This window comes from Bos indicus x Bos taurus, chromosome 6 (genome assembly GCF_003369695.1).
Source record: "Bos indicus x Bos taurus breed Angus x Brahman F1 hybrid chromosome 6, Bos_hybrid_MaternalHap_v2.0, whole genome shotgun sequence".
Classification (NCBI taxonomy): domain Eukaryota; kingdom Metazoa; phylum Chordata; class Mammalia; order Artiodactyla; family Bovidae; genus Bos; species Bos indicus x Bos taurus.
The window spans coordinates 17,713,045-17,736,798 of record NC_040081.1 but is presented as its reverse complement, the minus strand read 5'-3'; the positions used below and the strand labels follow the sequence as shown (position 1 = coordinate 17,736,798).

Below are 23,754 nucleotides of genomic sequence, written 5' to 3'. Positions count from 1 at the left end.
AAACCACGATTAAACATCAAAAAAGATCAAAAACATCTCAAAGTGAGACAAGATATCTGGATAACAGAACATGAAGTCTCTGCCACATGAGCTATCCATTTTATTTGGGATTCATTAGGATTCCCAGAGATACAGCTATCAGAAAACGTGTTCTTCTGCAACATGTACATATAAAACCCTTTACATCAGGAAGCTTCCTTTAAAACAAAAATAGATCACAAGCCAGGTCAGGAACAGCTGTTTATGCACCTAAACCCTTCAGTTCAGTTCAGTTCAGTTCACTCAGTCGTGTCCGACTCTTTTCGACCCCATGAATTGCAGCACGCCAGGCCTCCCTGTCCATCACCAACTCCCGGAGTTCACTCAGACTCACGTCCATCAAGTCAGTGATGCCATCCAGCCATCTCATCCTCTGTCGTCCCCTTTTCCTCCTGCCCCCAATCCCTCCCAGCAACAGGGTCTTTTCCAATGAGTCAACTCTTTGCATGAGGTGGCCAAAGTATCGGAGTTTCAGCTTTAGCATCAGTCCTTCCAATGAACACCCAGGACTGACTTCCTTTAGAATGGACTGGTTGGATGTCCTTGCAGTCCAAGTTAACTCTGATCTTAACAGCTCCACAGTCACCATTTAAGGGTAAAGAGGAAACAGGGGTACTCCTAGGAGTTCTCGTGAATAGGAGGTTAACTAACAATTTACTAGGGCCCTCCCTAGTGGCTCAGATGGTAAATAATCTGCCTGCAACACAGGAGACCTGGGTTCGATCCCTGGGTGGGGAAGATCCCCTGGAGAAGCAAATGGCAACCCACTCCAGTATTCTTGCCTGGAGAATTCCATGGATAGAGGAACCTGGCAGGTTACAGTCCATGGGGTCACAAAGAGTCAGACACGACTGAGAGACTAATTGGCTGACTAACGATTTACTACCATTAATGAGGTAGGTCTAGAAATATTCAAATATTCATTTAAACTTAATATGTAACATAGATACACAAAACTTTTTTATTTGATTGACTAAATACAATCTAAGACCTAACGTGTTGTATTCTTTGTTCAGAGACAACTGCTCATTTTTTCCTGGAAACTGGCTGGTAGAACATTCACTACCTGAAAATAGTAGTCCTTCCCTTCTCTTTTTAATGTTCCTAACTGTGAACACGTTAATAAACAGAGTGACTTCACATTTTAAATTGTTCCTTTAAGTATATTCTGAACTTTTTCTTAAGCCAAATCTGCTCAACAGATTTGAACGCTAGAGCTCAATCATTTTTTTATGTAACTATTAAATTTCTATTATCTAAACTACATGCATCCCAAGCATGAACACCAAATGACATTCTGGCATCACTTGAAAACGGAGCTGCAAAGTCTGGTTTTAGTACAGTATAAAATCCATTTAGAGCACTAAACCACCATTTCATAAAAAGACAAACCTTTAAATAATTTATAGCACCACTAAATCTAGAGTTCCTAGTAGATTTAAAAACAGTATTTAAAATATCACATTAGATTAAAACCATCAGCAAGAAGCCTACTTCCTTATGTCATAACCCGCCAAGTGAAAATGCAATACCAGCAGGCCATCTAGTGACCATTCAAGGGTTAGGAAAAAAACTTCAATGAATTTAAAAACCTTCAATATTTTCCAGTGTCTTCTATCTTCTTAAATAAAAATGTGTGAACCAAAGCACACTGAGAAAATAAAGATGCTCTGACAAAACACTGAAAAATTAAATACATAAATGACTCCACTGTCTATTCCAATTTTACTACATAAGCCAGATCAAAAGAGAAATAAGACAATCCAGAGATGCCAGAACCAAAATACTCTTCATCCTAAAATACCCTTTGTAGAGCACCCTAAAAATATTTTTTTCTCAGTGAAAATCGATTCTATATATTAGCAATGATAAAATAAAAATTTGTATTATAAAGCATCCACCTGCAACACGGGAGACCTGGGTTTGATCCCTGGGTTGGGAAGATCCTCTGGAGAAGGGCATGGCAACTCACTCCAGCATTCCTGCCTGGAAAATCCCATGGACAGAAAAGCCTGGCAGGCTACGGTCCATGAGGTCACAAAGAAGTGACACAAGCGACTTTGCACATTTGACCCCAATAAAAATTTTCCATTTCTTTCTTAGATGGACTGATTAATTTTTTGTTGGTAGTAGAGAATACTGAAGAAACAATACCTGGTAGAATTCACTTCGTTAAGTCTCTCCAATACCAAGCAGCAGATAGAAAAAAATTCCACCCATCACCAGGGGAGGCAGCACTTCTCAATCTTGGAACAAATAACTTCACCTTCCTGAATTTGTTTTCTCATCAGTAAAACGAGGAAAATTACAACTACTTTCCAGAATCTTACAAATTCAATGCAATAATGCTACTGAAGCGACTACCAAAGGCTTTTGCACATGGTAAGAGTCCTCGCAGGAGTTCTTGTTGCAGATTTCCACCTCTGTCCATGCCATCTCCTTCCACTCACAATTACATTCTTACACGTAATGCTGGTCAACACAGACCCACCAATAAATCTTCACATCCCCACTCACACACTCTATAAACCTATGGAGATGTGGTTACTATTCTTTGCTTTAAAATACCACTGTATTCAACATATTCATTCTTTCCACTCCCAATCTATATTTGTGACATTTGGCCACCTGATGCAGAGAGTTAACTCATTGGAAAAGGCCCTGATGCTGAGAAAGATTGAGGGCAGGAGGAGAAAGGGATGACAGAGGATGAGATGGTTGGATGGCATCACAGGCTCAATGAACATGAGTTTGAGCAAACTCCAGGAGATAGTGAAGGCACAGGGAAGCCTGGAATACTACAGTCCACAGGGTCACAAAGAGTCAAACACAACTGAGCGACTGAACAACAACCCACCTTTGGAAACCCTAACAAATGGCTTTGTGATGACAATGAAGTTCAACTGCACTGGCTACTCCTGGATCACCATGTAGAAAGTTTGTTAGAAAAAGTGCACATTATAGTAAGTCACCTTGTGATCAGGGTGCTGCAGGCAAGCAAACTCCTTGCATCACCATAAACTTCGAGCTGAATTTCAAGTATTCACTGGTTTCCCCATGTGCCCTAATGCTCATTTGAGATTCAACTTTGTGAGAAAGTCAATCAAAAGAGAACAAACATCAGAAGAGAAGTACTTATGTATGTGTGTGAATTTCTTTCTTGAATTTTTTAAAAATTCTATCTCATGTTATAAAAGAAAAGAATTTATACAGTCATTCTAGCTTATAATTATAAATAATGGTTCTAAGAACCAAATATCCAAAAATAAAGGTTGTAAGGAACAAAGCTAGTGGAGGTGATGGAATTCTAGCTGAGCTATTTCAAATCCTATAAGAGGATATTAAAGTACTATACTCTATATGCCAGCAAATATGGAAAACAGCAGTGACCACAAGACTGGAAAAGGTCAGTTTTCATTCCAATCCCAAAGAAGGGCAATGCCAAAGAATGTTAAAACTACCACACAACTGCACTCATTTCACATACTAGCAAGGTAATGCTCAAAATTCTCCAAGTTAGGCTTCAACAGTACCTAAACCGAGAAATTCTAGATGTTCAAGCTGGATTTAGAAAAGGCAGAGGAACCAGAGATCAAATCGCCAACATCCTTTGGATCATAGAAAAAGCTAGAGAATTCGAGAAAAACATCTACTTCTCCCTCACTGACTATGCTTCACAGCCTTTGACTGTGTGGTGGTGGTTTAGAAGCTAAGTCGTGTACAACTCTTGCGACCCCATAGACTGTAGCTTGCCAGGCTCCTCTGTCCTTGATTCTCCAGGCAAGAATCCTGGAGTGGGTTGCCATTTCCTTGCACTGTGTGTATCACAACAAACTGTGGAAAATTCTGAAAGAGATGGGAATACCAGACCACCTTACCTGCCTCCTGAGAAACCTGTATGCAGTTCAAGAAGCAACAGATAGAACTGGACATGAAACAATGGACTGGTTCCAAATCAGGAAAGGAGTACGTCAAGGCTCTATATTGTCACCCTGCTTATTTAACTTATATGCAGAGTACATCATGCGAAATGCCAGGCTGGATGAAGCACAAGCTGGAATCAAGATTGCAGGGAGAAATATCAATAACCTCAGATATGCAGATGACACCACACTCATGGCAGAAAGTGAAGAGGAATTAAAGAGCCTGTAGATGAAAGTGAAAGAGGAGAGTGAAAAAGCCGGCTTAAAACTCAACATTCAAAAAATGAAGATCATGGTATCTGGTCCCATCACTTCATGGCAAATAGATGGGGAAAAAATGGAAACAGTGACAGACTTTATTTTCTTGGGCTCCAAAATCACTGTAGATAGTGACTGCAGCCATGAAATTAAAAGACACTTGCTCCCTGGAAGGACAAACCTAGACTGTGTATTAAAAACCAGAGACATTACTTTGCCAACAACAAAGCTATGGTTCTTCCAGTAGCTGGATGTGAGACTTGGACCATAAAAAAGGCTGAAGTTGGTGCTTTTGAGCTGTGTGTTGGAGAAGACTCTTGAGAGTCGCTTGGACTGCAAGGAGACCAAACCAGTCAATCGTAAAGGAAATCAATCTTGAATATTGGAAGAACTGATGCTGAAGCTGAAGCTCCAATACTCTGGCCACCTGATGTGAAGAGCCAACTAAGTAGAAACGACCTTGATGATGGGAAAGATTGAAGGCAGGAGGAGAAGGGGACGAAAGAGGATGAGATGGTTGGATGGCATCACTGACTCAATGGACGTGAGTTTGAGCAAGCTCTGGGAGATCATGAAGGACAGGGAGCCTGGCGTGCTGCAGTCCATGGGGGTCTCGAAGAGTAGGACACAACTGAGCAATTGAACAACAAAGGACCAAAAATTAAGGTTCATGAGGCAGGAATCTGTACTGTGTAATTCACTGCCACACCCACAGTGGTTTGCACGGTGCCTAGTATGTACGGCACCGAGTATCTGCTAAATTAATTTACAGGATCGATCAGTACAAGCAGAAATACATACTTTCAAATGTGAAGTGAAATAATTTCCTTAGGAAAGCATATAATTGAAATCCTTCCCCAAAAGAGGGTGGTACCTGAAAAAGCAACTGCGTCAAGAAAGCTTTTACATTTCTTTTGTCACGACCCAAATGAATAATTTTTCAAAAGAAAATTTCTATCTTAAACTAGAATAGTGCCAGAATATCCTTCTGCTGTAAAATTATTTATATTGTACTTGAGGTGTAATGAGGCCACTTGAAAGTAAAAGCCAGAAGCATGTGAAAATGAGTTCTAGGAATTCATGTACCTGGAGTCCTAGATACAGAATCCAATATATTCATGAGCAGGTTAGCACAGATCTCTGAAATACTCATAGGTTAACTGTGTGAATACAATTAGATGACATATACACTCAGTGCAAAGACCAAGGGGGAAACCACGATAGTAATTCAAGGGAGAACTGGTTAGAAGCTAAAGAAGAAGAAAGACCACTTTCCCCCAGTTCTAACCATCAAAGCAAATACTTTAAAAAACAAAGCCCCACATACATGTCCTTTACAACAAGCATTTATTAGACATTAGTTCCTTATCTATTCCTTTTTCCAAAACCTTGAATGAAACTGTCCAATTATGAGACTGTCTAGCAAGCACAGTACAGACTAATAAAAGGAGGAAGAGACCATAACACAGACAATATAAAAGGAAGAATCATTCATTAGGAACAAACAAATTAGGAGCAAGGCAAAAATTAAGGCCCCAGAGATTAAGGCAAGTAACAGCATCAAAAAAAGGAAAAAAAAACAAACAAACAGGTAAACACTGTAGTGAAAGATATAAGAAAAAATGCAGCTTCAAACCAAACTATGGAGAACCTTGAACACAAGTCACCTTAATCCTACAAACACTGGAGAAAATCAATACATATTTTAGAGTAAATTACAGAAAGGATCAGACTACATTTTAGAAAGATGATTCTGCCAACAACATAAAGTGGAATAAAAGGCATATAGAACTGGAGGTGGGGTGACCACTTGAGGGAATATCGAGTAGCATGAGCCTAAAATTACAGTGACAGTCAATCCTGCCTTTTTTACCACTGGGTTGGGGGGAAGCAAAATCCTGTGCATAACAGACATCATGTGAGCCTGTAGTTTCACTTTACAGAATCATGGTTAAAAGTAAGTCCATACAGTGAAGAATCTTGGATTGAATCAGAGAACAGGAAAGGACATTAGTGGGAAAACTGGTGAAATCCAAATAAGCTTGTGCTTTAGTACCAAGGTTAATTTCACAGTGCTGAGAGACGATCTATGATTATGCAAGTTATTAACCTAAGAGGAAGCTAATGAAGGATATATAAGAACTCTGTCCTACTTTTAGATTCACAGAAGAGTCACAAAATTTTATTAATTAAAAAAAAAAAATCATCTGACCACTACTACCAAAAAAAAATAGCCTCTATGTACTAAACGGTCAAATTCAAATGATGCTATTCTGAGCAGGGTCCCAAAGAAGTGTTTAGGAATTGAAGGAAAGAAAGGAAGGAAGGAGGATGGCCATCACTTATTAAGTAACTAATCCCTTTTTTAAGTGTCTGAACTATCTGGAATTATCTAAAGCCCATAAAATGGATTCAGAGATTCACGAACCAAAACTTTACAATATCTATGTGCATTTTTCTGAAGTTTCATAACACACATAAGAATCACTAGATGTAGAAAATAGATAATTCAAACTAACAGAAAATAGAACTATGTATAACTTTCCAACATTGATATGACAAGTCTTAAAAAAGAAAATACGGGTTCACAACACAAAACATACAAACAAAATTATCTCAAAATATAAAGGAAGGAACTTCCCTGGTGGTCCAGTGGTTAAGAGTCCACCTGTCAATGCAGGAGACACGGGTTCGATCCCTGGTTCAGGAAGATCCCACATGCCACGGAGCAGCTAAGGCCCTGTGCCACAACTACTCAGCCCACGCGCCCTGCCTACTGAGCTCATGACCCGAACTACTGAAGCCTGCACGCCGGCTCGAGAAGTCAAGGCAATGAGAAGACCATGCACTGCGATGGAGACTAGCCCCAGCCTGGTGCAACTAGAGAGAGCCTGCATGCAGCAATAAAGACTCAGCACAGCCAAAAATAAATTTAAAAAGAAAGAAAAAATACTGAAAACACAGCTCAATGAAAATGACACAGAATACTTACTGTGCGTGCGTGCTAAGTTGCTTCAGTCATGTCCGACCCTTTGCGACCCCACGGTCTGTAGCCCTCTAGGTGCCTCTGTCCATGGGATTCTCCAGACAAGGATATTGGAGTGGGTTGCCATTTCCATCTCCAGGGGATCTTCCCCAACCCAGGGACTGAACCCGCATCTCTCACATGTCTCTCCCTTGGCAGGCAAGTTTTTTACCTCTAGTTTCACCTTACTAATTTCATACAAATTTATAAGAAAACTATAAACAACCCCACAAAGGAGAGTAAGGATAGACAGTACACTGAAAATGAAACAGATCTCACAACTGACCACCACCTAACAAAGAAAAAGACCAGCTAATCTATAAAATCAAACTTTCCTGAACCCATCACAGAGCTGAGGTCCTAACTCAGTAACATGAACTGCTTCCAAAGAGTGACAAGTCCCACCAAAAAAAGTCAAGACACATGAATTATCTCCCTACAGTAGAGGATGGGAAGAAGAGATGGCTATAGTCAAGACAGAAAGAAGAAAACAGCTTTAAAGATTTAAAAACTCCAATGGCTGAGTGTGGACTTGTGTGGCAGGTTGTTATCACTGGGAACTCAAACACCAGGAGTTCTGCACTCACCCTAAGTGGGCCTGTAACAGGTTTGCAGAAGGAAGATGAGAAGCAGGTCTGGAGACCAGAGAATGAGCTCCCTCAGTGGTGTAGGCACAAGGCTCTGCCTGCCCCCTGCAACACTGTCTCATCCAACACAAAAGCCTTAAGCTGATGGAGGACGGCAAGGACCCCTCACTCCGCCCAGGGTCCACTGTTTTTGGGGGGGGGGGGGTGGATCTGTAGAAGCAAGTTGTCATGTACAGATGTGAGAGTTGGATCATAAAGATCCAACTGAGATCTTTATGATCTTCAGCTGAGCACTGAAGAATTGATATTTTTGAATTGTGGTGCTGCAGAAGACTCTTGAGAATCCCCTGGACTGCGAGGAGATCAAACCAGTCAATCCTAAAGGAAATCAACCCTGAATATTCACTGGAAGGACTAAAGCTGAATGAAGCTGAAGCTCCAATACTTTGGTCAGCTGATGCAGAGAGTCAACTCACTTGAAAAGACCCTTATGCTGGGTAAAAATAAAGGCAAAAGGAGAAGGGACCAGAAGAGGATGAGATGGTTAGATAGCATCACTGATTCAATGGACATGAATTTGGGCAGACTTTGGGAGACAGAGGAGGACAGAGGAGCCTGGCATGCTTTAGTCCATGGGGTCACAAAGATTTGAACACAACTTAGCGACTGAACAACAGCAACAATAGAACCAAGTATGGTCCACCGAAAGGAGGTAGAAGAAACTGTCTTGGCCCAAGACCCTGAACCAATACAAACCAGGGATCTACACGTGAGGAGCACAAGACTCATCCTCCAAGACCTCCCAGGTTCAAGGAGAGGCTAGCTACCATGCAGGTAGGGGAAGAGACATTGAGAAAGAACCCCCTCAAGCCCTAGGGACACAGGTCCTGCTTAAGACTGAAGCTGGGACTTCCCTGGTGGGACAGTGGATAAGAATCTGCCTGCCAAGGCAGTGGATATATGTTTCATCCCTGCTCTAGGAAGATCCCACGTGCCACAGAGCAACTAAGCCTGTGCGCTACAACCACCTAGCCCATATGCCTAGAGCTGTGCTCCGCAGCAAAAGAAGCAACCACAGTGAGAAGCCCATGCACCACAATGAAGAGTAGCCCCTGCTCACCACAGCTAGAGAAAGCCCATGCAGAGCAATGAAGACCCAGCACAGTCAAAAAATAAAAAGAAAGAAGTTAATTAATTTAAAAAATATTGCGCCTCCTTTATTAAAAAAGAAAAAGGACTGAAGCTGGAACTTCAGTAAAACTGGAAACCACCACCACTTCCCCATCATGAGCCCAGCTGCTGCTGCTCCTGCTAAGTCGCTTCAGTCGTGTCCAACTCTGTGCGACCCCATAGACGGCAGCCCACCAGGCTCCCCTGTCCCTGGGATTCTCCAGGCAAGAACATTGGAGTGGGTTGCCACTTCCTTCTCCAATGCACGAAAGTGAAAAGTGAAAGTGAAGACGCTCAGTCGTGTCCGACTCTTAGTGACCCCATGGACTGCAGCCCACCAGGTTCCTCCGTCCATGGGATTTTCCAGGCAAGAGTACTGGAGTGGGGTGCCACTGCCTTCTCCGAGCCCGGCTACAACGAGGTAGTAAGTGGTAATAAGTGTACTGCCAAGAGAGGAGCAAGAACACTAGTACAGGCATCGAGTGAATGCTAAAAGCTGCAGGTAAAGGAGAAACACTGGGGAAAGCTCTCTGCAGGCCAGATCCCACACTAAGGACGAGGTGGAACAGCTCACCACTGGAGAAATCTGGTAGTACATTAAGAGTAACCATAGAATAAGGAAACTCAACACAGAAAATCTGCAAGAGACTACCAAAAACTACTAGAGTTAATCAACGAATTTGGTAAAGTTGCAGGTTACAAAATTAATATACAGAAATCTGTTGCATTTCTATACACTAACAATGAGCTATCAGAAAGAGATCTTAAGACAATCCCATTTGCAATCACATCAAAAAGAATAAAATAGGAATAAATCTAGCTAAGCAAGTAAAAGACTTGTTACCAGAAAACTAAAAGACACTAATGAAAGAAACTGAAGATGACAGATGGAAAGATATACCTCGGCCATGGATCGAAAGAATTAGTTCAGTTAAAATGAGGACACTACTCAAGGCAGTCTACAAATTCAATACAATCCCTAACAAATTACTAATGGCATTTTTTACAGTAGTGGAATAAATAATCTTAAATTTTGTATGGAAACACAAAAGACTCCAAACAGCTAAAACAATCTTGAGAAAGAAGAATAAAGCTGGAGGTATCACGCTCCCTAAAAATTTCAAACTACACTATAAAGCTACAGTCATCAAAATGTTATGTTACAAAAACACACAGATCAAACAGAATAGAGAGCCCAGAAATGAACCCACACTTATATGGGCAATTAATCTACAGCAAGGGGGCCAAGAATATACAATAGGAAAAAGACAGCCTCTTCAATAAACAATTTTAGAAAAACTGGATAGCTACAGGCAAAAGAATCAAACTGCCAACTTTCTCACACCATATAAAAAAATAAATTAAAACTGGATTAAAGTCTTAAATGTAAGACCTGAAACCATAAAACTTCTACAAGAAAACACACACAGTATGCTCTCTGGCCTTAATAACATTTTTTTTTTTTTTTTTTGGCTATGTCTCTTCAGCAATGGAAACACCATCAAAAACAAACATATGGGACTACATAAAAACAAAAGCATTTGCACAGCAAAGGAAATTAACAACAAAACAAAAAGGTCTCCTACTGAATGGGAGAAGATATTTTTCAAATGATCCATCTGATAAGGTTAATATCCAAAATATACAAAGAACTCATACAACTAACATAAAAAGAAAAGATTAAAAAATAGGCAGAGGCTCTGAGAAGCTGAACAGACATTTTCACAAAGAAGACATGCAACTGATAAACAGGTCCATGAAAAGATGCTCAACATCAATGATCATCAAGGAAACAAATCAAAACCATCATGAGATACTACCTCACACCTGTCAGAATGGCTATTTTCAAAAAACACAACAAGTTATAGCAAGTATTGTCAAGAATGTGTAGAAAAGGGAACCCTCATACTCTACTGGTGGAATATGTATTAGTGTAGCCACTTAGGAAAACAGCATGGATAGTCCTCAAAAAAATAAAAATAGAACTATCATATGATCCAGCAATAACTCTTCTAGGTATTTGTCCAAAGAAAATAAAAACACTAATTAGAAAAAATATACACACCCCTATGTAGCATTATTTACACATCCCAGATATGGATGCAACCCAAGTACCCATCAATAGATGAATGAATAAAGTTGTGGTAGACGTATACAATGAAAATTAGCCATAAAAGAGAATAGAATCTTGCCACTTATGACAGTATGGATGACCCAGAGGATATGATTAAGTCAGACAGAGAAAAAGAAACATTGTATGATTTCACTTATATATGGAATCTAAAAAAACAAATGAACAAGCTTAACAAAACAGAAACAGAGTTATTGACACAGAGAACAAAAGGGTGTTTACCAGAAGAGAAGGGACTGGGGAGAAGGAAAGAAATAGGTGAGGTTGATTCAGAGGTACAAACCTACAGCTCCAAGAGAAATATACAATGTGGGGAATATAGTTAATAACTAAGTAATATTTTTGTGGTGACATGTAATAATTATATTTATTATGGTGATCATTTTGGAATGTATAAAAACACCATTCTGTGGTGTGACAGAAACCAACCCAGGGTTCTAGGTCAACTGGAAGAAGCACAAGCTGGAATCAAGATTGCCGGGAGAAATATCAATAACCTCAGATATGCAGATGACACCACCCTTATGGCAGAACGTGAAGAGGAACTAAAGAGCCTCTTGATGAAAGTGAAAGAGGAGAGTGAAAAAGTTGGCTTAAAGCTCAACATTCAGAAAACGAAGATCATGGCATCCGGTCCCATCACTTCATGGGAAATAGATGGGGAAACAGTGGAAACAGTGTCAGACTTTATTTTTGGGGCTCCAAAATCACTGCAGATGGTGACTGCAGCCATGAAATTAAAAGACGCTTACTCCTTGGAAGAAAAGTTATGACCAACCTAGATACCATATTCAAAAGCAGAGACATTACTTTGCCAACAAAGGTTCGTCTAGTCAAGGCTATGGGTTTTCCTGTGGTCATGTATGGATGTGAGAGTTGGACTGTGAAGAAGGCTGAGCGCCGAAGAATTGATGCTTTTGAACTGTGGTGTTGGAGAAGACTCTTGAGAGTCCCTTGGACTGCAAGGAGATCCAACCAGTCCATTCTGAAGATCAGCCCTGGGTGTTCTTTGGAAGGAATGATGCTAAAGCTGAAACTCCAGTACTTTGCCCACCTCATGTGAAGAGTTGACTCATTGGAAAAGACTCTGATGCTGGGAGGGATTGGGGGCAGGAGGAGAAGGGGACGACAGAGTATGAGATAGCTGGATGGCATCACTGACTCGATGGACGTGAGTGTGAGTGAACTCCGGGAGGTGGTGATGGACAGGGAGGCCTGGTGTGCTGCGATTCATGGGGTCGCAGAGAGTCGGACACGACTGAGCGACTGAACTGAACTGAATGCTTTAAAAACACACAAACATACAAACAAACTCACAAAGAAAGAGATCAGATTTGTAATTACCAGAGGAAGGGGCGGGGAGGAGAGGGAACTGGAGGAAAGTAGTCAAGAAGCACAATCTCCAGTGATAAGGTGAATACTGGGGATGTCATGTACAACATTACAAGTGCCATTAGCCCTGCTGTATGTTATATACTAAAGTTCCTGAGAGAGCAAATCCTAAGAGTTATCACACACACACACACTCACAAACATTTCTATTTCTTTAATTTTGGGTCTATATGAGATGATGGATGTTCACTAACTTACTGTGATAGTCACTTCATGATGTAAGTCAAATCATTATGCTGTACACTATAAACATACAATGCTGTATGTCGATTTTGTCTCAATAAAATTGGAAGAAAAAAAAGAACTTAAAATATACATGTTACTCCCTATTACCACCGTCCTTTATTTGGAGAGGGAATGTTATATATAAATCGGACATAATCATTCTTTGGGAATTCGCTCTTTGACATCCTCTTACCCGTTCCTGTAGAAGCTCCACCACCTGCTGGACACAGTCATTTACATCACAGGAGTCTGTTTTCAGCACTAATTCAGGGGCCTCTGGTTTTTCATATTCAGAATCAATCCCAGTGAAACCTATAAAAGGTAACAGATGACAGAGAGGGTGCAAATTAAAATAGGTTTGTTTCTTCAGCGCAAGTCTCTGCTATGCTGAAGTTCATTTTTACACTCCCCTTTAGGTTACAGGGTCATATTACTGAAACTTCTTTCTGGGGAGAAGATTTCTAATTAAACTTTTGTTCCCTCTCTGAACATAAACAGTCAATCCTCCTTATTCGCAGTGATCATGTTCAAATGCCACAAACACAGATGTAGTGAATACTAAACCACAGCTCCAAGCAGATACATGGAGGTGGGTTCCTGTGAGCCTCCTGTCACCAAATTTTTATCAACCAATTAATATATAACTTTTAATGAATATTTATATATATATATATATATAGTTGATTCATTAACACCAAAATAATGGCTACAAGCACCAGAATTCACATCTGAACAAAACTTACTTATCTAACATGTGTATTTTCTCCCCAAGACAGGTCAGTCTTCCTGCAGTTCAAACAACGAGACAACACTTCAGCACCATGCCAAGGTAGAGGAGTGCATTTTAAAAAAGCAAAATCACCAAAAAGCTAAAAAATAAAAGACATGGCACTGAACAGGCCGTGTAAAGCACACTCCTTTGCAGCATGAGAGCTGAAACACAAAGGCATTGTTCAGACTTGAGCCGGGACTGTGTACTCTGGGTGACTAAAAGGCTGCTGCTCTGTGTGTGTTTACAAGCCAAAGCACTGTGGCTACACTGATGTGGGGGTTACAAATAAGCTTGAGTGAGTAGGCACATGTGCAGCCCTGGAGTCTTCAAATAATGAAGTCAGACAATACTTCTATCACCTTTCCTTCCCTGTTAAGTAAGTGCCTTGTAAGAAGAAACAGGAATGAATACAAAGTGACCCAGAGCATCCAATTTCTCCACAGGGACACAGGACATAGTGCCTAAGCTCTGGGCATACAACCAACCTCATCGAGGTCTTTTTTCCTCTCAGTGCAAAAACTGATGCCAAGTCAATCTGTCCATTATATTCACCAGGATTATCTGCAGCCAAATTAAAGCTCTGCAAGCTTCTTCTGCCATCACAGTCAGTGTTCAAGATCACATTAAGTTAATCAGGATCTATTAACTACTATTGGCTCAAGTAAAACGTAGGTGAGGAATCCTGTTATATCATCAAATACGTTCCACAATCAAATGCAATCAATTTAGGTATTAACCACTATTTAGATTTTCCCTATCATATATGTGCTACTGTGTAACTGCTAGAAGAGAAAGAATACATGTTGCTACCACAGAATGGGCTGACTGAGCTAAACGTACGCTATTCCTGTCTTTCACATTATTCCATACCTAAGTCATTCAGGGCCTATTTGCCTTGGAACACCAATTCCTGGGTTAGAATGGTAAATACGAATTTAAAATCATTACTATTAAGAGGCATAGGCATCAAATGAACCGACTTACAAAACAGAAAGAGACTCACAGGCTTAGAGAACAAAGTTAATGATTGCAGGAGGAGAAGGATAAGGGGAAGGGACAGTTGGGGACTTTGGGATGGACATGTACACTCTGTTATATTTTAAATGGAAAACCAAAAGGACCTACTGTATAGCACAGGGAACTCTGCTCAAAGGTATGCAGCAGCGTCAATGGGAGGGGAGTCTGGGGAAGAATGGATACATGTATTGTGTGCGGCTGAGTCCCTTTGCTGTCCACCTGAAACTACCACAACATTGTTCACTGACTATATTCCAACATAAAATTCAAAGATTTTTTTTCTTAACAAGAGGCATAGGTATCAAAGAAGCTTTGAGATGAACACTATAAGTCTACAACCCACCTATTTCATTCTTTTTCTATCTCATATTCCTAAGTATCACATAAAGTCCAAGCCCAGGAAGAAATTTTTGCATTACTGATACTTCCAACAGTATCACTGGTAAGTCACAGTAACATAGATAGGGAACAAATCTGGTTATTTAAAACTCTAGTTCATAAGTTCTAATTCTCAAATGTGGCTACAACTTGGAATCACCAGGTCCTACCCTCAAGAGATTCTGATTTCATTGGTCTGGGGTTCAGCCTTGGCACTAGATTTTTTAAGTTCTCCTAGGTGATCCTTGTGTGCAACAAAGCTTGAAGATCACTGTGTTGGGAGGTTTGGTTTAACATTTTAAAAGTCCAGGAAGTTTCCTCCTCAATTTATCCCGTAAGTGATTATAATAAATGTACATTGTGAGGAAAACATTTATATAAGTAGATTATAACTACTTAAGAACTAATCATGAAAATAATCTAGGTATTAAAGTATCTGACTTAGGCATACACTTACAGTTTAGTAATGCCATATAAAAGCCTGAGGTCCACTGAATGGATGTAATACCACCTGTCCTTGAATTTTTACCATCAAGGATCATTGCTAAGAAACTCTCTAAGCACCATTCTAACAATGAATGATTTCTAAAGACTACCCGGTCAGGAACTCTAATATTATGGCTAACCTAAAATAAATAAATGTGGGTACACTCAAGCACACGGGTATACATTAACCTAAGGAACGTTTTATCAATGCCTAGTCAGAGGAATTAAGAAATACTTGGCAAACAAGCAACACGTAGAAAACTGAACTAATACAAACATACTCCCAGATGCAGAATGCAAACTGCAAGTGACTTAAGCTATTTTGGCTTTGGTCTTATTCAACTTTACATCCCTAGCACCAAACACAAACTTTGCAAATAGACAGTGGAGATCTATGTGCTGAACACATGATTTCTACTCCACCTTCCATACCATCCCACAAGCATTTACTGTGTATGTACTAAGTATTATGCTTTGGGCCATTTGTTGTTGTTCAGTTGCTCAGTCGTGTCCAACTTTTTGTGACCCCGTGGACTACAGCACATCAGGCTTCCCTGTCATTCACCATCTCCCAGTATTTGCTCAAACTCATGTCCATTGAGTTGGTGATGCCATCAAACCATCTCATCCCCTGTTGTCCCCTTCTCCTACCTTCAATCTTTCCCAGCAGCAGGACCTTTTCCAATCAGTAGGCTTTTCACATTAGGCGGCCAAAGGTTTGGAGCTTCAGCATCAGTCCTTCCAATGTATATTCAGGGTTCATTTCCTTTAGGATTGACTGGTTTGATCTCCTTGCTGTCCAAGAGACTCTCAAGAGTATTCACCAGCCCCAGAGTCCAAAGGAATCAATTCTTTGGCACTCAGCCTTTTTTACTGTCCAGCTCTCACATCCATACATGACTAGTAGAAAAACCATAGCTTTGACTATATAGACTTTTGATGGCAAAATAACATCTCTGCATTTTAATATGCTGTCTAGGTTTGTCATTGCTTTTCTTCCAAGGAGCAAGTGTCTTTTAATTTCATGGCTGCAGTCACTGTCTGCAGTGATTCTGGAGCCCAAGAAAATTAAGTCTGTCACCGTTTCCATTGTTTCCCCATCTGTTTGCCATGAAGTAATGGGACCGGATGCTATGATCTTTGTTTTCTGAATGTTGCGTTTTAAGCCAGCTTTTTCACTCTCCTCTTTCACCTTCATCAAGAGGCTCTTTAATTCCTCTTTGCCTTCTTCCATAAGAATGGTGTCATCTGCATATCTGAGGTTATTGCTATTTCTCCCAGCAATCTTGATTCCAGCTTGTGTTTCATCCAGCCTGGCATTTTGCATGATGTATTCTGTACATAAGTTAAATAAGCAGGGTGACAATATACCATTTGACGTACTCCTTTCCCAATTTGGAACCAGTCCATTGTTTCATGTCCAGTTCTACTTGTTGCTTCTTGACCTGCATGCAGATTTCTCAGGAGGCAGGTAAGGTGGTCTGGTATTCCCATCTCTTGAAGAATTTTCCACAGGTTGTTGTGATCCACACAGTAAAAGCTTTAGCGTAGTCAATGAAGCAGAAGTAGATATTTTTTCTGGAATTCTCTAGCTTTTTTAATGATCCAACGGATGTTGGCAATTTGATCTCTGGTTCCTCTGCCTTTTCTAAATCCAGTTTGTACATGTGGAAGTTCCCAGTTCACATACTATTGAAGCCTCGCTTGAAGGATTTTTTAAAATTAATTAATTTATTTTAATTGGAGGCTAATTACTTTACAATATTATAGTAGTTTTTGCCATACGTTGACATGAATCAGCCATGGGTGTACATGTGTTCCCCATGCTGAACCCCCTCCCACCTTCGCTTGGAGGATTTTGAGCATTACTTTGCCAGCACATGAAATGAGGATAATCGTGTGGTAGTTTGAGCATTCTTTGGCATTGCCTTTCTTTGGGATGGGAATGAAAAGCGACCTTTTCCAGTCCTGTGGCCACTGCTGAGTTTTCCATATTTGCTTGCATACTGAGTGCAGCACTTTCACAGCATCATCTTTTAGAATCTGAAATAGCTCAGCTAGAATTCCATCACCTCCACTAGCTTTGTTCATAGTGATGCTTCCTAAGGCTCACTTGACTACACACGCCAGGATGTCTGGCTCTAGGTGAGTGATCACATCATTGTGATTATCCAGGTCATTATGATCTTTTTTGTATAGTTCTTCTGTATATTCTTGCTACCTCTTCTTAATATCTTCTGCTTCTGTTAGGTCCCTACCATTTCTGTCCTTTATTAAGCCCACTTTTCCATGAAATGTTCCCTAATCTCTAATTTTCTTGAACAGATCTCTAGTCTTTCCCATTCTATTGCTTTCCTCTATTTCTTTGCACTGATCACTTATAAAGGCTTTCTTATCTTTCCTTGCTATTCTCTGAAACTTTACATTCAGATGGGTATATCTTTCCTTTCCTCCTCTGCCTTTCATTTCTCTTCTTTTCTCAGCTATTTGTAAGGCCTCCTCAGACAACCATTTTGCCTTTCTGCATTTCTTTTTCTTCAGGATGGTTTTGATCACCGCCTCCTGTATAATGTCATGAACCTCCATCCATAGTTCTTCAGGAATTCTACCAGATCTAATCCCTTGAATCTATTTGTCACTTTCATTGAATGGTCCAGCGGTTTTCCCTACTTTCTTCAATTTAAGTCTGAATTTTGCAATAAGTTCATGATCTGAGCCACAGTCAACTCCCTGTCTTCTTTTTACTGTCTGTATAGAGCTTTTTCATCTTCAACTACAAAGAATATAATCAATATAATCAATCTGATTTTCATATTGACCATCTGGTGGTATTAATGTGTACAGTCATCTCTTGTGTTGCTGAAGAGGGTGTTTGCTATGACTAGTGCGTTCTCTTAGCAAACCTCTGTTAGTCTTTGCCCTGCTTCATTTTGTACTCCAAGGTCAAGCCTGCTGCTACTCCAGGTTATCTCTTGACTTCCTACTTTTAGACCATGCTTTGTGCTAAATTCTAATAACACAAAAAATGGTAAAGAGGGTGCTTACTCCAGGTGGGCAGACAAACCTACCTCCCGCACCAATCCATCCTTGCAAAAACAACAAAACCAACTACAGTTAAAATAAGTAAAAGATTCAGACATCAGGATCCTGGACACATCCTTCAGCTTCTCTTTGCAAATCTCTATGACGAACAAACAGAAGTGAACACTGATAATCAACAGAGAGCGCTGTGTGCTCATTCACTGAGTCGTGTCTGACTCTGCAACCCCATGGGCTGTAGCCCACCAGGCTCCTCTGTCAATGGAATTCTCCAGGCAAGAATACTGGAGTGGGTTGCCATGCCCTCCTCCAGGGGTCTTCCCAACCCAGGGATCAAACCCAGGTCTCCCACATTGCAGGCAGATTCTTTACTGTCTGAGCCACCAGGGAAGCCCAAGAATACTGGAGTGGGTAGCCTATCCCTTCTCCAAGGGATCTTCCTGACCCAGGAATTGAATCGGGGTCTCCTGCATTGTAGACGGATTCTTTACCAGCTGAGCTACCAGGTAAGCCAGAGGGTGACCTAGAAACTAAATGGATAAACTGGTTCCCTTCCTGTTTTTATCACATTCAGAACTGTTCTCCCTGAGTCAAGAAAGTACAGGCTTCATGGGTCAAACTGAGCTTCCAAGGTGGCAAGACTGGACACGAGCCTGCCCAAGGAACCAAATTCACCACCAGATTCAGTGGAACTCGCCCCAACTGCTAATGCATTCCCAGGCCCAGACAAAAGAGCTTAACAAGCATTTTCCTTCCTGTTCCACCTTTTCCTTTTCAGGGTCAGAAGCTGGTGCCAAAATTTATACTTCATGGAACTCCTGGGAGCTTCTGATAGTCCCAGGCTATCACATATTCCCTGCTGGGAAGGCAAATAAAAGTTACCAGCATGAATTGATCCCAAAGAGTGTAAACTAAATATCTATCTTTGATGCTTTTTTCATGTTGGCCTGCTCTCTCTTACTGTTAATAATAATAACAGACCAGGACTAATGTCAAAGGATGTCTAAAAGATAAATAGAATGATTGGTATCAAAGGCCAGAGAGGAACAAGTTCTAAATGTCTCTATGCCAAATTTTCATCAGAGTTGAAACTCTGGGAACAGACTATAAAACTGAAAATATAAGCTGCATGTACTTTGATATGTTAATTCAATCTAATGCAACAATCACACATAGAATGAATTTCAGATCATTCCAAGCACAATGTTATACATAAGAATGAGACATTTTCCTTGCTCTCAAGATGCTTATAATTTAGGCATTTTCCCCATTCACTATGGAATTTCTTACATTTTCACTAGAACAAAGACCACAGAAGTGCTAGGCACCAAATTACACCAATATGTTTCCACCAGCCCCCAAAATCCAAGTCCTCTAAAACCTGTCTTGTGAGTAGGATTTTAACCTGATGGATGATGCGGAGTATACACAGTACTACTACTGGTTAGGCCTGAGAGATCCAACTGTGTAGTAAGACCCACTCACTCTTCTCAAGGAGCTTCAAGTTATTCGAATACTTTCATCTTTTAGAAAAGATTATCCGTCTCAGATATGGTAAGATGAAATATTTAAGGAAAGACAAATTGGGGAAAAAACATATTACTTACCTTTAATTTCTCCAGCCCGTGCTTTTTTGTAGAGTCCCTTGACATCCCTCTGTTCACAAACATGCAGGGGAGCATCGACAAACACTTCAAAGAAAGGCAAACTCGCACCCTCGTGAATCCGCCTTGCATTGTTGCGATCCTTAGGAAAAAGATGTGCGCAGAAACGTAACAAAGAATAATCACAGGAACCAAGGGTACGATAGTAATAACAAGGACAAGTCAAAGAGCTTTTCGGTTGAGTTAGTGCAAAATGTATTACTCAAAGTTTAATTTATATTTTAAAAATATAAACTGAAAATAAAAACCCAAGAAATCAGGTTAAGAAGCCCATTCTGCACTAAGAATTTTAAAAGGGTTGCTATTCTGAAAATCGGATATATTGGGAAGTTCCAGGAGGCAGAATAAATGCCCCACAAGAACTTTCACCTAAACTTTATGAGGAACGTGAGCCAAAGCTCAGCTCCAATGCAAATGCCATCAGGCCGCTCTTTTAATAACTCACTCAACCTCAGCCTGTGCTGGCCTAAAAGTAACATCACCAGAAATCCATTCAGAACCCTGAGGCTAGTTTATTCTCTTGCCAAATACAAACCCCTGCAGCCACTGCACATCTCTAACACACCCCAAACTTTATTTTTCTGCATGGCTCCTAACCCCCAGCTCTGGTAATTACTTCATCGCCCAGTCTAAAACCTCTCCACTCTGTCTTCTGGAATACTCCGCCCTTTTCAGTGAACTACTTCTTCTTTCTGGTCTTAACTAAAACCAAGTTCTCCCTTCAGGCTTCACTCCCCTGCCTGTTCTCAAAGTCAGGCTCCACACTCACTCTATCCATCCAAGGCAGTACCACCATTTTTGCTGTCATTTACCATCATTCTTATGGTCCCTCCACTCAAGCCTACTTCCACTCTTACCAACGGCTATACCTCTGACTTTAAAAAGAAAATCCCCAGACACGAATGCTCTCCATCTCCCCTCTGCCGTATAAATATACCTACATCCCCTCCCGCACTCCTCCTTTCACAGATTCAAAATGCCCTAGCCCACAACGGAATACCACTCAGCCATATAAAAGAATGAGCTTTTGCCATCTGTGGCAGCATGGATGGGCCTGGAGGGCATCATGCTGATGAAACAAGTTTGACAGAGAAAGACTAACACTGTATGGGATCACTTACACGTGGAATCTTAGAAAACACAACCAACTAGTGAATATAACAAAGAAGAAGCCAACTCACAGAGAGAAAAAAATCAGTGATTACCAAAGGGGAGAGGAGGGAAGGGGCAACACAGGGGTGGGGAGTGAGAGAGACAAAACTACTTGGTACAAGATAGGTTCAGGGATGCACTGTACCACACAGGGAATGGAGCCAACATTTTGTAGTAACTGTAAATGGAAAGTAACTTTTAAAATTATACGTTTAAAAAAAATCTCCTTCTGGATAGTTGGGGGGTTGGGGATGGACATGTACACATTGCTATGATTAAAACGGAGAGCAGACAAGGATCACACAGAATTCTGCTCAATGCTGTGTGGTGGCCTGGATGGGAGGGGAGTTGGGGGGAGAATGGATACGTGTGTATGTATGGCTGAGTCCCTCTGCTGTTCACCTGAAACTGTCACAACATTGTTAACTGGCTATATCCCAATACAAAATAACAAGTTAAAAAAAAAAATCCCTTCCCTCTAATGAAACTTGCTCAGTCCTGCTTCATCCGGAATCTTCAACCTTCTCTTTCTTCATGGACAACGAACAAGTAAAAGTCACTATTTTCCATTAAAAACAGGTGAACAAACAAATGATACAAAAATCCCCATGATCATGGGCACTTGCCAGGCCATTCTGCCCACATTTCACACTACTGACCGTCCATACCCCAACAAGGCTGCTCCCTGGTGGATCCCACACAGGCTGCCCAGGGCTCCTTCCACTGCACCCCTCGCTGCAGCACTGGCGGTGCCCACAGCTGATCAGGAGCCCACTGCTCACCCCACACAGTCCCAGAGCACTCTTCTCAACTGCTTTCACAGTGGAAACTACAACATACACACCAACTCTCCAGCCTGAACTCTCTCCATTTCTGAAATTAAACACCCTTTTGAAACTTGCTCGTATACACACCCTCCTGGACATCCCCCTTGCTGCTGCTGCTAAGTCGCTTCAGTCATGTCTGGCTCTGTGCGACTCCATAGACGGCAGCCCACGAGGCTCCCCCATCCCTGAGATTCTCCAGGCAAGAACACTGGAGTGGGCTGCCATTTCCTTCTCCAATGCATGAAAGTGAAAAGTGAAAGTGAAGTCGCTCAGTCGTGTCCGACTCTCAGCGACCCCATGGACTACAGCCCACCAGGCCCTCCATCCATGGGATTTTCCAGGCAAGAGTACTGGAGTGGGGTGCCATTGCCATGTACCTTGAACATATCCAAAAACTGAAAGCATTCTCTTTCCTCCCAGGCTCTCCTTCCCACTCATACTGCCCAAATCAAGGGATAAGAACACTATTCTGGAATCCCCGGAGTTTTCCTGGTTCCTTCCCTTTGCCGTCCCATCTTGTGCATTTTGTCCCAAAGTCCTTCAGATTTTACCTCCAGACATTACACTAATCCACTCCTTGCCTAACTTCTGGTTCCACCTTATTTCTCTTGCCTGGACAAGTGTGACACCCTTTTAATCAGTCTACTGGCTTCCAGCTTTGATCTTCTCAAAGGCACACTCTACACTGTACCCAGGATGACAAGATGATGCAAATTCAACCACGTCACTGAACTCTTCAGAGATCCCCCCTCCCGCCCCGTCTCAATCGCCATCAGGGTAAAAGCCAAGCTTCTCAGAGTGACAGGACAGGCCTCCTTCACCTGGGCCAACATTCTCAAGTCTTGCATTTGACGTTCTATTGATAATTAATGCCAATCTTTCCACCAGGCTGCTTGGATCTGATGCCTTTGCCATAGCCCCTGCAAACACGCTCACCCCTCTCCTGTGGCTACAGCAGTGCGCTCACTCAGAGTAAGCGCCATGCTAAGTCCTCAGGAACCCTGCCCCACACGTCCAGGCTGGCTGAGGGCCTCGCTTCTCTGAGTTCTCAGTGCTCAGTCACTCAGTCGTGTCCAACTCTTCGCAACCCCATGGACCGCAGCTCACCAGGCTCCTCTGTCCATGGGATCTTCCGGGCAAGAACTGGAGTGGGTTGCCATTTCCAACTCCAGGGGATCTTCTGGACCCAGGGATCAAACCCATGTCTCTTGCGTCTCCTGTACTGGCAGGTCGATTCTTTACCACTGTGCCTTCTGGGAAAGTACCCACAATGTACCTCTGTCACAGATCCTAATGTACTGAAATAATTTCACGAGCTTTATGACGTTAGTTTCTGGCACAGCAGCTCAATGGTGATCCTACTATTCCAACTGTCCTTCCAAATGAAGGTGTTCCCAAGTTTCCATCCGTCGCTCTCTTCTCATTCTCTATACTCTTTTGTTTTTCAGCTTCATCAAGGCTTCAACTAATCGAGTTAATGACTTCCAAAACTATATCTCAACTCTATACAACGTTCCTGAACTCCCGAACACATTTCCAAATAACCCAGTGGTCATCTTCACCTAGCTACGCCACCGACACTTCAAATCTTACCCACCTAAAATGACACGGTTTTCTCCTCCCTTCCTACTCTACATCTTCTAACTCAATCAGATCATCTTCTCTTCAG

At 41.4% G+C, this 23,754-nt stretch overlaps 1 protein-coding gene across 2 annotated transcripts in view; it reads right to left on the bottom strand.

Annotated features, from left to right (window-relative positions):
- The window catches only part of PAPSS1 (3'-phosphoadenosine 5'-phosphosulfate synthase 1), a 113,318-nt gene that overhangs the window by 65,943 nt on the left and 23,621 nt on the right, over positions 1 to 23,754 (bottom strand). For both annotated transcript variants that reach the window (XM_027543884.1, XM_027543885.1), the window contains exons 4-5: positions 20,050 to 20,188; positions 12,944 to 13,062 (exon numbers count right to left, since the gene is read on the bottom strand). In XM_027543884.1, the coding sequence (XP_027399685.1) occupies positions 12,944 to 13,062; positions 20,050 to 20,188 (258 nt within the window). The remainder of the gene's footprint in view (positions 1 to 12,943; positions 13,063 to 20,049; positions 20,189 to 23,754) is intronic.